Genomic DNA, 14,163 nt, shown 5'->3' with positions numbered 1-14,163 from the left:
GCTTCTTCCAATTCATCTATCCAAGTTCTCTGGACCAATGTCCCCTCTAAGTTGTGAGCATGTGCACGTGCACACATCTAGTAAATATGTATACAAAATTTTTGCTTTCAGAATTTCTAATTTACAGCCAATAATTTTGAATGTACTATAAAAACGAATATGATAATTCATATTTATCATTTATTTTATTCAGTAATTGCTCCAATGTCACCACCCCAATATTACTCTAACCCATTCCAACTCAATACATTAATTAGTTTCGTTTAGCCTGGGACTTGTGGATACACTGATGCTGACATCAACAAGTTGCAGAGGTATGTATGTATGTTTGTTTGTTTGTTTATAGAGTACCTACTGTCTAGATCAGTGTTTTTCAAACTGCAGGTTGCAAGTCTTAGTGTTTTTCAAAATGAAATATAATAGAAAATACCAGAGTATCTCAGAGATTTCATAGCTTTAACACATTCACACTAGGCAGTGTCACATTCCAGTTTCACTTCAAGAGGGAACTTGCTCGACAGTATTTATGGCCCTTCTGCATTGAGTGGGAACATTTTACACAGTCCTAAGTATATATGACATGTTAGTTTGAATGTTTTCAATTAAATTTTAATAGTAAAATTATATTATCTTAATGGTTATGTATAATATCTGAAGGAGAGAGTGTCTTCAATTTACAAGTGTAAATTGAAGACAATTAGGGTCTCTAATTTACACTAATTATCACTACATATACACAAAGATTCTAATTATGTACTGTATTTAGTGGTCAAAAAAAAAGCTAGCATTTTTTTTTCTAGCATTTGCAGAATGGTGTCTGTTAGAGAGGGGATATTTATCGTTAGGGGGTGTGAAGGAGTGGTGAAGTACAATACATAGCCTTTTCCACTCAAATGCTAACTGGGTAGGGGCAGTATAACCCTAACAGAGCAAATGCTGATAGAACTGCCTTGTCCAGAGGCATTAGGTAGCAACCTGGAGAAATTTCATATACTTTCAGGTCTCAGCCAAAAAAAGCCTGCTATCAGGGAAATGATAATCTAATCCACTTCCTGCAGTATGGCAACATCGATATAGTACACAGCCTTATACGAGGGAGGTCTGAAAAGTTCTCGGCCTAACAATGAAAAATCGAATTTATAATTTCAAAATTTTTATTTTTCAACATAATCTCCTTTAAGACTAATACATTTATTGCAGCAATGCTCCAGCGACATTATCCCATCACTGTACTGGTTCTTGGTAAGATTTGCAAAATACCCTTCTACAGCTGCAATCACCTCTGGATTCGAAGAAAAACGCTGACCAGCGAGGAAGAATTTTAGTTTTGGGAAGAGATAGAAGACAGAGGGAGCCAAATCTGGGGAATAGGGTGGATGTTCAAACAACTCATAGTGCAGATCCCTTAATTTTCCCCATTGCCAAAACACCTTTGTGGGCAGGTGCATTGTCCTAATCAAAGATGATTTTTTCTTCCGCAAACCGGGTCTTTTCTCATGAATTTTTTCATCTAGTCTGGTTAAAAGATCGTAATAATATTCCCCGGTTATTGTTTTATCCTTTTCAAGATAATTAATAAACAAAATACCTTTAGCATCCCAAAACACTGATGCCATGACCTTTCCTGCAGATGGAACCGACTTTGTCTTCTTTGACTCTGAACAACCGGCTTCTATCCATTGTTTTGACTGGTGTTTGGATTCTGAAGTGTAAGGTGAAACCAAGTCTCATCAATAGTAAAAAATCAATGCACAAAATCAGTTTTATTCCTGTTAAAATGCTTCAAGCACTGTTCAGAGATGCAAGTGAGTTTTTGATCTGCTGTGAGCAAGCATGGCACCCATCTTGTGCAAAGCTTTTTCATTTCCAATTCTTCATGCAAAATATATCCTACACATTCTTTTGAAATGCCTGTAGTCTCGGCAATTTCATGCACTTGATCGATTATTTCTGGTGTTGGTGCACTTTTTGGATGTCCTTCATGTGGATCATCTTCAAAGCTGGTACGGCCACATTTAAACTTTGCAGCCCATTTCTTAATTGTTGAAAATGAAGGAGAAGAGTGCCCATAAACTTTTATGAACTCAGAATGAATTTCTTTTGGCGTTAAATCTTTTTTTACAAAGAATTTTATAACCATACTCAATTTTATCCATTTCAAGGGATATAGAACACTTTTATTTCAGACAGCTGTGTAAAACAAATTACTTGACAGAATGACTTCCAATTTTGCATGGATGCTTATGACAGGTGTACTAACTTACAAAAAAAAAAAAAAAAAAAAAAAAAAAAAAAAATGTGCCGATAGTGTTGCCATATGTGGTTGAGACTGAGAACTTTTCAGACCACTCTCATATTTCTACACTCCAAAATACAATACCTTGCATTTATTGATATTAAAACTACAACCCCACTCCTTCGACCAAGTAAAAATTCTATTCAAATCTTTCTGAAGGGAATTAGCATCAGCAGTGATACTTATAATTCTTCCCAACTTTGCATCATCAACAAACAACTGAAGATCCCCAGTCAGTCCACATGACATATCAATTACAAACAAGTTAAACAGCAGGGGGGGGGGTCCAAAAACAGAACCCTGCAGCAAACCACTGGTGTCATGCCACAGGATCCTGAAAACGGCAATGCATTTTTCTAGCTAGGTGATTTAAGAATTAATTTAGTGCTTGCGATTCTACAGGTTATCGCCAGACAAAAAAGGGGCAACATTAATATGAGAAATATTATTAATATAATATTTCACGAGTCTGAGACCAGACTTTTGTACCTAAGATGTTTTCATGGGCATATAGATTGGCAAAAATTACAAGGAATATTGCTCTAGACAATCTTCATCATTAAGTAAACTTCAAACTAAAACTTCCAGATATTCAAAAAACAACATTAACAGATTTTTTTCTCTCTCTTAATTCCTATCCACAAAGTACATAATTTGGTACAGGTTCTAGAGCCATTCATGTGTGGGAATGAGATACAAAAGCAATATAATAATAAGTTGAAATCAATTTATTATCAAATCAAATTAATCTAAATCAATTTCAAATAAAATAATGATGAAAAAATATTAGTTTCTATAATTCCATCAGAACAAATTATACTTTAAAAGAGAAGAAATAATTAGTGCCTTACAGGAGTAAAATCAACTGGAAAGTAGCAGGAAGTAACTTCAAAGAGATCTTCAGCAAATGGACCTGGAAAGTATAAATATTCATTTTTTTAATATATCTAAAAATTAATCATTGAAAATTTTTCACTTCAATAAATTCATATGAATTGTCTTAAACAAAAAATTACACAATAATCATAGTAATTAACTTTAATGGAAGTACAGATATTTCGTGCTGAAAATAATGGTACAGTATTAGTGTGTAGAAACAAGCAAAACAAAAAACAGGAATACAAGGTGCATATAACAATTAGTTTATCGATTAAAAATAGTTGCCACTAGCTAGAAATTAATATATTAATAAATAATATTAAAACTATATTTTGATGTTTACATAAAATAAGAATCTCCCAAAGTTTTGGGACAAAGAGAGAGACAATCATTCTGATTCAAGTTAGGCTGATGTAAAAGAGCTTTGCAACTTTCTTTGAAAAGGGGTTCATATTTAAAACTGCTTCTATGGAAAAGACGAGCTTCATCCTACTGGATACTGTGTTTGGTGCCAATACTACACTGTGCTAAACCAGACTTTTGAAGTTTTCAATGTAATATTGGTGTTCATCAATTCTTTTTTTGTGCAGACAGGCTAGTCTGTCTGCCCAAAGTACATGAAATTTTTACATTGACAAGGAATCTGGTAAACACCAGTTAATGATAGAGGTGACAGTTTGTTGATAGGAAAATATGTGGGAATAAGGTGACATGTCTTCAAAATTCTACCAATCTCTGCAAAGTACCAGAGGCTGTGCAGAGATACCAGAAATATAAGGAAGAGATTGGAACTCTGCAGTCTTTTGAAGAATCCTTAGGTGTTGGAACATAGGAGTTAATTATCTGATGGATTCTATGGGGGTTGTAACCGTTTAATTCCACCAAAGTTTTGACAGTGAGAAGTTTTTGTTGTAAGCTTGAGGGAGAGGAGCATGCTTTATGTGCTCTATTAATTAAAGACTTGATACCAATTTTTTGAGAGGTGGGATGAGCAGACCTTTTGATGAATGTATCCGCCAGTAAAGGTAGGTTTTCAATAAGCACTGATTGACAAAGTACCAGAGGCTGTGCAAATAAGAAGGATGTCCAAGAATGGTAAACTACCAGCATTTTCTTTTTTCATGGTGAATACAATGCATTGATGAAGGCTACTTATCCATTGTGGGAAAGCGGTAAGTTCATTTCCAGAATGAGGCCAAATAGTAAAAACATCATCAATGTAACAAAACCATAGAGAGGGTTGGAGATGAATGGATGAGAACAAGGTATCTTCCTGATGGTTCAAAAAAGTTTGCAAAAAAGATGGAGACAGAGGACTACCCATGGCAGCGCCTTGAACTATATCTATAGATTTTATTTTTCCAGCTGAAATATCCTGATTTCAGATTAATAATGATGTAATTTTTTTCATGTAGTACTATCATATCCTGTACACCCCTTGAGGGTACATGGCAGGAATTTGATGATGATGATTTTTTCGAGAAAATGTGTGGAATTCTTGGTAAATTATCATCTATTATCCAATATGGGCAATTAATAGTCAAAACAACATAGCAATATATAGGTGGGAGCAATAATACAGGTTGAATAAGCATGCAAACATAATACAAAACACACATCCTTTTTTTGGGGGGGGGTGTATAATGTTGAGCATTATGGGAAGGGACACTACACAGACTGGTTTCAACCTCTGAGGTGGAAAAGTAAAGTAGTATCAGGGTGGAAGAGAGCACCTGATAATATTAGGAGAAATAAAAGGCAGATAGATAGTATGAGAGATAGAGAAAAAGGCCTCAGCCAAAGACTATTGGTTTTTCCTTTTTCAAGAGTTTCATGCAGATGAACTACCAAAAGACCAATTGAAACTAAAGCACAAAGATGACTGATATCCAGGTGGTTAGTGTTATCTGAGTTAACTGCCTTGAGTTGGCCTTGTCTGCTTGCTCCTTAGTCATCAGTGCAAATTGACCATAAGACCACACTGAACTAAGAGGATGGAACCATTTAAAAAACCTCTCATAGTAAAAATAAACAGAATTATATCTCCCCTGGTGAATATTGCATAATGTGGTTGTCTATGCCACCTAGCCAAACATTTGATATCTTCTAGAATGCTTTTTTCTAAATACAAAAATCATCTGACTGAACAATAAAATTTCCACATCACAATATTATAAAGCATTTGTATGTCATATTGCTGGTTTACAAATCCAGGTTTCTTCCTAATTTTACATATATAGTATTTTAATTCATTAATTATAAAAATCAAAATTCTCTTCCCATTGAGGTTTCATCAGTAGTACCAGACTTAGAAGTAATGCCAAGATTGACGTAATACAGAGGTCGTATATTTCCTGTATACAAGTAGTGAAAAGACGTCATACCATATTATTAAAATACTCTGGATTAGTTGTTCAAAGTTTTTTCATTTGGTTTTAAATTAAATTTCAGATACCAAGAAATTATATTCTTTATTATCATTTATCCAAGTGTAAGCAAACAAAGCTTGCATTGGAACTATTTTCATGACTAAGCTAAATTCAAATGGATGCTGATTAAAAAAAGAAAAAGGATGTAATGTATTATGTTTTTTATGTAGTATATCAAACCAAAGTTATCAAGTGATGACATTTTCATATCTTCACTGATTCAGTTATATTAACAAATATCAATAATTCTTTATCTAATAACAGCTGCATAGAAAATATCACTTAACAAGTTTAAGCCCTCTGTCTTGCTTCTGTAGGATAATGATAAATCCTTTTAAATTGAATATTTTTAAATTGCTAAAATGAAACAAGCAGTGATAGCACAGTGGTAAAAAACACTCAACAGGCATGCAGTCAGGAATACATATCGATACTTGAAATAGAAAAAGCCATCAAAGGCCTGAAATGTGGAAAGGCAGCACGAGTAGATTATATTCGACCAGAAATGCTTAAGAATGGAGGTATAAAAGTCTTAAGTGGCTGAACTGCAAGACTTTCTGTCCAGGACAGTTCAGAAGAATGAATTCTGGATAATTGGAGTAGAGCTCTCATAATACCCATATATAAAAAGGGAAATAAAACCGAATGTGAAAATTACAGAGGTATTAGAAAAGCTATTCAAAACGCTACAGTTATATGGTGTCAATGGGGCATTATATCAAGTGATACTTAGTCTTTATTTGAGTTGTAAGTCAGCAGTTATAATTGAAGGAAGTAAAGAAATGGAGAAAACAGTGCAGTAAAAGGAATTAGAGATGATAAAGGTGATATGAAAACTGGAGAAAAAGATATCCTTGATGTATGGAGTAATTACTTTGAAAAATTGCTAAATGAAACAAGCAGTGATGACAGCAGAGTGGTAAAAAACACTCAAAAGACATGCAATCAGGAATACATATCCATACTTGAAGTAGAAAAAGTCATCAAAAGCCTAAAATGTGGAAAGGCAGGTGGATTAGATATTTGACCAGAAATGCTCAAGCATGGAGGAAATAAGTCTTGCAGTGGCTGCACTGAATAGTTCAGAAGGCTGGACAGAGGAACAGATCCCAGATGATTGGAGTAGAGCTCTCATAGTACCCATATATAAGAAAGGAAATAAAACAATGCGAGAATTATAGAGATATTTTCCTACTGAGTGTTTCTGAATTGAAGCCAAATAGAGACTGTCAGGAACAGATTTCACTTTACGACAAATAGTTGAGAAATCATGGGAATATAACAGAGATCTGTATTTAAGTTTTGTGGATCTGGAAAAGGCATTTGACAAGAGAGAATCTATTCAACCACTACAGTTATATGGTGTCAGTGGAGCATTATATCAAGCAATACTTAGTCTGCCAACTTACAACTCAAATGCAGACTAAGTATTGCTTGATATAATGCTCCACTGACACCATACAACTGTAGTATTTCCACATGTACCTTGTCTTAATTTTAAATTCCACACCTTTAGCCACCTCCCAAGTCAAGACCCTATGATCACTCTCACCAATTGGTGGCAACGTGGTCATATTCATCACAGCCAAATTCTCAGTTGCAATTACTAGGTCAAGCACTCTCTGACCCCTAGTATTTTCCATTACATGCTGTCGCAGATAGTTATCCCTTAATAACTGCATAAAATACAATTCCTTCCTACCATGTGTCCTCTCCTCCTTCCAATCAATGTTACCATAGCTGAAATCTCCCATAATAATTACTCTCCTTCCACTCATTTCTTCTATTTGCTTATGCACACTATTCTATTCCATCACATGGTCTATAGCAGCACCCAACTGTATAATTTTTTCTGCTAGTTTCAATCTCACACCAAATAGCCTCAAATGTGCTCTTTTCTCTATCCTGCAGTTCCTCTTCTATTCTCCTTGGCTGTAGCTCATCAGCTATCATCAATAACACTTCTCCCCCCATTTTATTCTCCCTGTCACTCCTGAACACACCATACCCCTCACATTCAATCCCACTAGCTATATCATCTTCTGTCAGCCATGTTTCACTAATGCCAATAACCTGTGGCCTGGAAGTGCCAACCAAGGCCAAAAATTCTTCCTTCTTGTTCCTAATACTTCTGGCATTAGTATACATGAATTGCAGAAGCCCATTTGTCCCATCCCTATTTTGATGCCTTATACTAACTATCCCATTCTGATTTATTGTCTTTCGTACTCACTCGGGCATATTACACACATTCATACACTCAACTCTCTCCCAAAAGTCTGCATATCCACCCCCCCCCTTAATAACTCTAGTTTCCCTGATTCTGCACATCCACTTCCACTACATTCAATCTTTTCAAGTCTCCGTACACCAATTCCATTCAAATGTAAACCATCCATCTTATATAAATACTTTTGTCCATTGAACTCACTCCACACATCCACAAATTCCACATCACTCCTCCTGCATAATCCATGCATAAAGTCATTAGCAATTATGGCCCTCCTTCTATACTCTTCACTGTCATACCATGGCAACAGACTCACCATCCTAACTCTCTCACTCTTCTCTTTTGCTACCTCAAGCAATTCCTTCAAATCCTCTCTCATAGGCATTTTGTCTCCTTTCAAATCATTTGTACCTCCTACTACTATCAATTCTTTCACCCGCTACTTTTGCATTCTAAATGATTCGCTTACATCCTTAACATTCACACCAGGTTGGTACGATTTTCTTAAACTCTCAACTATCATACCTCTTACAAAAGAATCTCCATAACACTCGCTCTTTCATTTTGTTCACACTCACTATCATACTCTTATTTTTCCTATCATACTTTAGCTGTTTATTAGTCGGTACGCTCAGTAAACATTTTTGACAATGCTCCAGCTGCCGATTTGTCCTGTGTATCGCTCCGCATAACCGTGCGATATCACTCATTGCATCAGTCTCATCATTTTTCTTTTCCATTAATTCATTCTTTCGTTCTGTATGTTTACCTTCATTCTCACTTTCAACGCCACTCTCACAGCTATCTGGTACTACCTCGCATATCACTATTTTCTACATTCTCACTTTCAACAACGAAATCACTCTCATGACCTGAAACACTCTTTAAATCTTCACACTTTCTGCACACATTCATTCCACTATCGTTGTTTAACTAGACTCCAACCACTCTCCTCAATGCATACATTTCGCAAACGGTACACTGAATCAAATCCTTTAAAATTTACCAATTATTACTCAAAATAATACTTATCTGTTCAGGAGCTCTCTACAAACACTACACACCATCTATCCCTCTAGTGGCTTATAAAATTTCTGCAGAAGATAGAAATATAAGATCTGATAATGTTGGAGTCTTGACAGGTAACAGATTGATTTTGAGGAAAATTGTAGATAGGAAGTTAGTAATGATGTAAATTTTTCATGTAGTACTATTATATTCCTGCCATATACCCCCTTAAGGGTACATGGCAGGAATTTGATGAAGAAGATGAAATGGTTCACATGGAGTTGATAAGAATACAGAATTATTGTTACAATATTCAACAATATAAAGTTGTGACTATTTCAATATTCCCAACAGAAATTTCTGTTGGGAATATTGAAATAGTCACATGGTACAAGAGAATGCAGTATGATGATAGGATGTAGTTAAACTTATTAGTAAGTGCAATACAAACAAAAAATAGTCACTTCTAATCTATAAATTTGTCAGACTGGTTGGCCGAGTGGTTAGCATATCTGCTCTCCAGCCAAAGGGCTGCAGGTTCAAATTCCTCCATGGGCATGTTTGTGACTGTCTTTGAAAATACTAGTGATATGGTTGGCGGTTGATGGCGTTGGTGTAGTTCCAGTTTGTTGTAGTAGGTTGATTGAGTGGTGAAGACAGTTGTAGAGTAGGTGCCCTCCCTTCAAGAGTCTTTGGACTCCCTAGAGGTGTCACATAAGAATAATAATAATGCTATTTTCAAGCACTCTTTCTAATAGACAAGCTTAATTGTTGAACATTATTCATAACTTATTTTAATGGTATTAACACCACCAAATGAACTATTTTATAAAAAAGATGTTTATTAACTGGCTTATATTTCACTGGGTTTCAAGCTAGTGTCTTCAGAGCATAAAGCTGCATGTTATAGTTTACACGCAATAATGAGTATGTAAAACAATTCAAACTGTAACAGAGAAAATATCTAAAGTCCTATTTTGGCACTCTCTAATGTTGTACACAAGAAGAAGTATTACAGCTATGTAGGAGTTGATCTTAAGATAACAGTAGAACAGTAATTTTTTAATTAAATAACAGAACTTTTGCACAATATGTGGCCATATTTGCCCTCCTATACTATATCATACTATATATCAGTGGTTCCCAATCTTTTCCCACTTGTGTACCCCTTTTAAACCCATTTCTATAAATTTTACCCCTTGTTTTTAAAACAGCTGTTTTTAAATACTGACATTTATTGTTCCATAACTAACGTTTTGCATTTTGTTTACTTTACTCGTTTTTCTGCCATTACTGATTATTTTTCGTGTACCTGGCCCAGCACGTACCCCCAGGGGTACGCATACCACCGGCTGGGAACCGATGCTATATATGACAAATCAAGGCACAGGCAGTCATTTTAGTGGAAATCAATTCAGGCTATTGAAAATACGTTGACAACATTGAGCCAGGATAATAATACAAGTGAATAGAGTTTATGAAAAATAGATCATTCCATTCATGCACATTAAAAGACTCCCCCCCCCCCATAAAAGTGTTCAATGGTGCACCAAAGGTAGGTTTGTCTACATCAATATTACCTAAATATATATTTGGTTGGAAGTATAAAAGATGAGGATTTAAAAGCTATGGAAAGCATTCAACATTTTTTAATAATTCAACATAATTTTTACAATAAAGAAAATCGCCAAGAAGAAAACTTTAATAAAAATTTTACTGCATATACAAATATAAATTAAAATGCAGAGATAAGAAACTGCTGAAAGTTCTAACAAACAAAATTTGTAGTATGTTTTAAAGAATACATGCCAGCAGACATTTGCACAGAGTGAAAATTGCTGGTGCATGTGGATTAGATGTTGATGATGGGCATGATGAGTCATCAGGCTTATCATCTATGTGGCTCAAACAGATTGTATATTTTGTGCAATAAAAAGAAAACTATTTTAAAATAACAACAACAGTAAAAGAAGGGTTTAAATTTATAAACACACAAAAAAAAAAAAAGGTTACAATAACTTCCAATGCTAGATGTCCTGAAGCTTGTATCATTCTACCGTGCCTATTCAAGTTCCCAAAGTAGACCAAGGAAAAGGTGATGCTCACTCTGTATAGCTATTATATTTAAAAAACTAAGGATGGTTTTTATAAACTGGACAAGGAATGGAATTATAAAACCCAAGGTCAAAATCTGGTGTGTGGTGAAAAACTTATTTCCCCTGAAGAAGCGCCACCAGAAAAAGTATCTGCAGTGGAAGTAACTGATATAGGTCAGAGTTTTGTGAAATGTATATGTGAGCAAAGATGTCAGACTACAAAATGTTTATCTGCGAAAAGAATTCAAATAGGAATTCAAATGGAATTCAAATGTTTGCAGTTTGAATTCCATTTTAACATATTATTTTTATTATTACATTTGTATCCACCAGACTTATAAATCAATTTATGAAAGAGAAAATCATATTTTTTATTTTAGAAATTATCATTGTGACATTTTGCCAACCACTATTTATTTTTTATACATTTTGACTAGAACTACTTATTTATTCTATAGAAGAAATATCAAGGTATTTCATAAATTACCTAAATAAATAAAATTATTATTTTGTACTCTAACTAAAATGACCTTTTATTCTATAGAATATGTAATTATTCTATAGAAGAACTGAATTATACAACTTTAACAACAGAAACACAAAATGAAATTTGAAAAATGCCCACATGTATCATATTTTTTGCTATGCTCCTTTGCCAGCTCTACTGGCCAAGTGGTTAGCATATCCGTTCTCCAGCCAAAAGGCTGCGGGTTCAAATCTTGCAATGGGCATGGATGTTTGTGATTGTTTGTGAAAACACTAGAGGTGGTGATGGTTGGCAGTAGATGCCGTTGATGTAGTTCACTGTAGTTGATGAATTGAATGGTGGAGACTGAAAGCTGTAGAGCATACCCCTCCCTCAAAGAGTCTTTTGACTGCTTACATATGTAATAATAATAATTAACAAATGTTAGAAAGAAAAGAAAAGTTTTCTTCAGAGTGATTAAATATGTGTGGTTTTGATAGTTTTGGTTGAATTATGGCTAAAGAAACTTGAGTTACCAGGACAGTACAATATAAAATGTCAGTTACTTGCATTTTCTCCACTATGTTTATCTGCTTTGAAGAATTAAAATGCTAGCTTAAAAAAAAAAAAAAAAAAAAACCTTTTACCTCTGTCACTCACTCATCTCCATCTGAAAAGCCCTTATAAAAGATTCCTTATATCCTAGATGGGTTCAAACTCAGGTTTTTCCAAATGAAAAGAAAATGGTCCTCATGAGTACATCTGAGAGACACTATATATATTTGGAAAGATGAACAAAACACATGCTACTTTTACCGATAAATGATATCAGCTAGCCAACTACCAGTTCTAATTAGTTTGATGTAGTTAAGACTGGGACAATATAAAATTTTTTACACTAAAATAGTAAAAATATTGACTAAAATCAAGATGTTTTACAAGAATAGGAACGATATTAAATGCCACCATTAAGGAATGATAGGCTAGTATAATTTTCTTTCCAGTAAATTAAAAAGTAGCTTACTAAAATCAAGGTGTTTCACAAGAATGGGGATGATATTAAATGCCAACAATAAGCAACGTGGATCTCTTTCTCCATCCATAATTTGGATAAAGCCATATGCAACATCTGTACCCATGCAACGTAGTTCTGAAAGAAACAAAATAAAATAAAAATTGCAATTGATTTTTTAAGTATGAAACAGAAACAAATGAAAAATATCACAATATTTGCAATGTGTTCCATGATCATTATCATCGAACTGCTGAAATGTAGCCTAGAGTAATTATGATAGTACTGCATGAAAAAGTTACACCATTACTAACTTCTTATTAATTTTCCTCCAAATTAATTTATCTGTCAAGACTCCAACATTATCAGATGTTATATTTTCGTCTTTTAAGACACTTTTTACTGTATCAATCCACCTAAATCTTTTTCTTCCTCTGGATCTTTTTCCTGCCAACCTGGCACTTGTTTTGTTAATCTTTCCTCTCCCATTCTTCAGAAAGATTAGCTCGGCTAACGCATTCCTGAATGCTAACAATGCCAAGTTCTTTCCAAATATCCTCATTTTTAATGCGATACCACCATTGATTCATTTGTTCACTCCGCTAATCTTTCTCAGACCTCTGATATCAGATGTTGCCAGTCTTTGATCAAGTGTTTTATTTCTAAACCAGCTCTCAGATCAATAAGTTAAAATTGGTTTGAACACTGTTTTGTACACAGCTAATTTAGTATTTTTTGACTAATTTCTTTCTTATTCCATATAAATTTATTCAGCTGACTTTCTACCATACCAGCTTTATTTCCATATTTAATTTATCATCTTCACTAAAAATTGTGCCTAAATAAATGAAATGTTTTACTTGTTCTAGAGGTCACCATTCGGGATACAGTTGATGTTTTCAACATTTCTGCCTATTTTCATTGTCTTTGTATTACTGATTTTCATATCAAATTTATCATAAGTTATTCAATTTAGTCAGGGAATCTTGCAAACTTGTATTGGATTTATTCAGAAGTATAACATCATCTGTATAAAGTAAGGAGCAAAGAATAACATTGCCAATTTTGATACAGATTTCATACTGCTTTTCTTCAAATGATTCATATAAATAAGAATAACAGTGGAAATAACATGCACCATAGATGCAAATGAAGTTTCTGTGGTTTAGCAGTTCTCTGGGAAGTTTTTCAGTATTGAGACCACATTATAATATAAATAAAGAGTTTAATAAAAATAAGCAATTAACACCCGACAAATTTCGGATTGGTACATAAAAGTTTTACACAACAAAAGTCTATTAATAATTAATTACACATATTAGATGTTTTTGCTTATTTTTATTAAACTCTTTATTTATAGTATAATGTGGTCCGAATACTGAAAACTTCCCACAGAATATGCACCTTTGTTGCACACCTGATTTAATATCACATCATCTTCTTGTACTTCCTTTAATTCTAACTGCAGGCTTGCAGCTTAAACAGAGACTATGTATCTCATTCGATATAATTTTCAATTTACACCATATAGCTGTAGCATTTTGAAGAGCTTACCTCTTCTACCTTATATGCCTTTTACAGATCTACAAAACTTAAAATACAAATTCTTGTATATTCCAAAAATTTCTCAACTATTTGTCTTAAAGTGAAAATCTGATCCCGATAACCTCTATTTGGCCTGAATCCAGCTTGTTCTTCACCCAAGCTTCTCTTCCACAAATCTTTCTAGGAACACTAAGCAAGGAAA

General features: G+C 34.1%; 1 protein-coding gene across 1 annotated transcript in view; it reads right to left on the bottom strand.

The window, feature by feature from the left end:
• Mms19 (MMS19 nucleotide excision repair protein) overlaps positions 1-14,163 on the bottom strand; it is a 364,717-nt gene that overhangs the window by 295,013 nt on the left and 55,541 nt on the right. The window contains exons 6-7 of the mRNA XM_090393489.1: positions 12,429-12,554; positions 3,148-3,209 (exon numbers count right to left, since the gene is read on the bottom strand). Of these exons, the coding sequence (XP_090249615.1) occupies positions 3,148-3,209; positions 12,429-12,554 (188 nt within the window). The remainder of the gene's footprint in view (positions 1-3,147; positions 3,210-12,428; positions 12,555-14,163) is intronic.

This window comes from Typopeltis vanoorti, chromosome 5, assembly GCF_054136105.1.
Source record: "Typopeltis vanoorti isolate ZY-2024b chromosome 5, IOZ_Tvanoo_1.0, whole genome shotgun sequence".
Taxonomy (NCBI): domain Eukaryota; kingdom Metazoa; phylum Arthropoda; class Arachnida; order Uropygi; family Thelyphonidae; genus Typopeltis; species Typopeltis vanoorti.
Note: the sequence above shows the minus strand (reverse complement) of the source record. Positions and strands in the feature narration are given on the sequence as shown.